Raw genomic sequence first — 1,242 nt, 5'->3', positions numbered from 1 at the left:
ATAAACATCAATCATGTCCTGGGCATTAACTAACGAGAGGCTGCCTTTTCTACCACGAATGATACCAGCATTATTTATAAGAACATTTAATCCTTTATTACCAACAATTTCGCTAATGGTTTTTGCAACACCTTCATAGCTGTCAAAGTCAAGAACATCTGAAACAAAATGATTAAAAAAGTACAGTATTACGTTTCCTTTCAACTTTTCAAGATAGAAAAGTAGGATCAATAATTTATACCAAGCTTCATAATTTTTAAATTTGAATATTTTTTCGCAAGGGCTTGTAGTTCCTGCAACAATTACATTTCTGTGAACCTACATTAAATTGAAAACTACAGCATAACTACAAAAGTAAGCGGGGGTTATCATCCACCTGGCACATAACAAATGTTTTGGCATGTCACTCACGGTGGCAGAGTCTGGATTCCTGCAGGTTGCGAACAAAGTTGCTGGAGGGTTAGCATGGGCAAGGAGCTGCTTTACAATCTCCAGTCCTATCCCACGATTGGAACCAGTTATGAAGACAGATGACATGCTGGTCTGGGGGGATAGAGATAGGCGAGTTTACGTTGGGAATAAAGATTCGTCTGCAGTTAATTGTCAAAATTAGTAAAACGCTGCCCCGGGCCTATCCCCACCACTACTGTCCGGATCCGGTTTTTCTTTTTCTTACTTCCTTTTCGAGCTCCAATGAAATACCCAATTGCTGGGAAAGTAAAGTACCGGTACCTGTTGCAAGACTTCGATCTTAGGACGTCCTGAACCTTCCCGTCTGTAGCCTGAGGGACAACTAGGCTCTGGCGGGAGAGGCTAGAAAACAGATTACGCAGCTGTGTCAAGAGTTCCCCAGATAAGCTTAGTCACCATGTACAGACCACGTAGGTACTGTAACAGTACCGGGTGATTCAGAACACGCGCCGCTGTCGGCGGTTTTGCCTACTCTGTCCGCCCGTAAGGCGCCATAGCCCCTAGGGTATGCAATCCCGCAACAACAGTGAGTGGAGTGGCCTGTCCAAACCATAATGCCCGCCAGGTCGACACACCCAAGCGCCTTCTGATAGAGACAGTCTTGTTGGGGACTGTCTAAAAACAAGTCCTAAGTGGAGAAGGCAAGCGAGAGGCGTGAGTTGTCAGAGCGGCCTGATGTGGTTGTTATGTTGACCACGGTCAGTGCCGGCAGAGCATCGAATGGGATGGGCCGTAGCCTCGCTGTTGCGGGGCGTGGCGGGGCGTGGCGGG

General features: G+C 46.6%; 1 protein-coding gene across 1 annotated transcript in view; it reads right to left on the bottom strand.

Annotated features, from left to right (window-relative positions):
• Positions 1-891, bottom strand: part of LOC113210872 (C-factor) — a gene marked incomplete in the record, with an annotated part of 7,631 nt that extends 6,740 nt beyond the window's left edge. The window contains 4 exon segments of the mRNA XM_052274509.1: positions 1-158; positions 242-293; positions 412-543; positions 733-891. Coding sequence (XP_052130469.1) covers positions 1-158; positions 242-293; positions 412-537 — 336 coding nt within the window.
• Between the last annotated feature and the right edge of the window lie 351 nt (positions 892-1,242).

The sequence above is a fragment of the Frankliniella occidentalis genome, unplaced genomic scaffold, assembly GCF_000697945.3.
Source record: "Frankliniella occidentalis isolate FOCC.00 unplaced genomic scaffold, Focc_3.1 Scaffold402, whole genome shotgun sequence".
In the NCBI taxonomy this organism is placed as follows: Eukaryota; Metazoa; Arthropoda; class Insecta; order Thysanoptera; family Thripidae; genus Frankliniella; species Frankliniella occidentalis.
The sequence above is the reverse complement of the archived record's forward strand: the minus strand, read 5'-3'. Positions and strand labels throughout refer to the sequence as shown.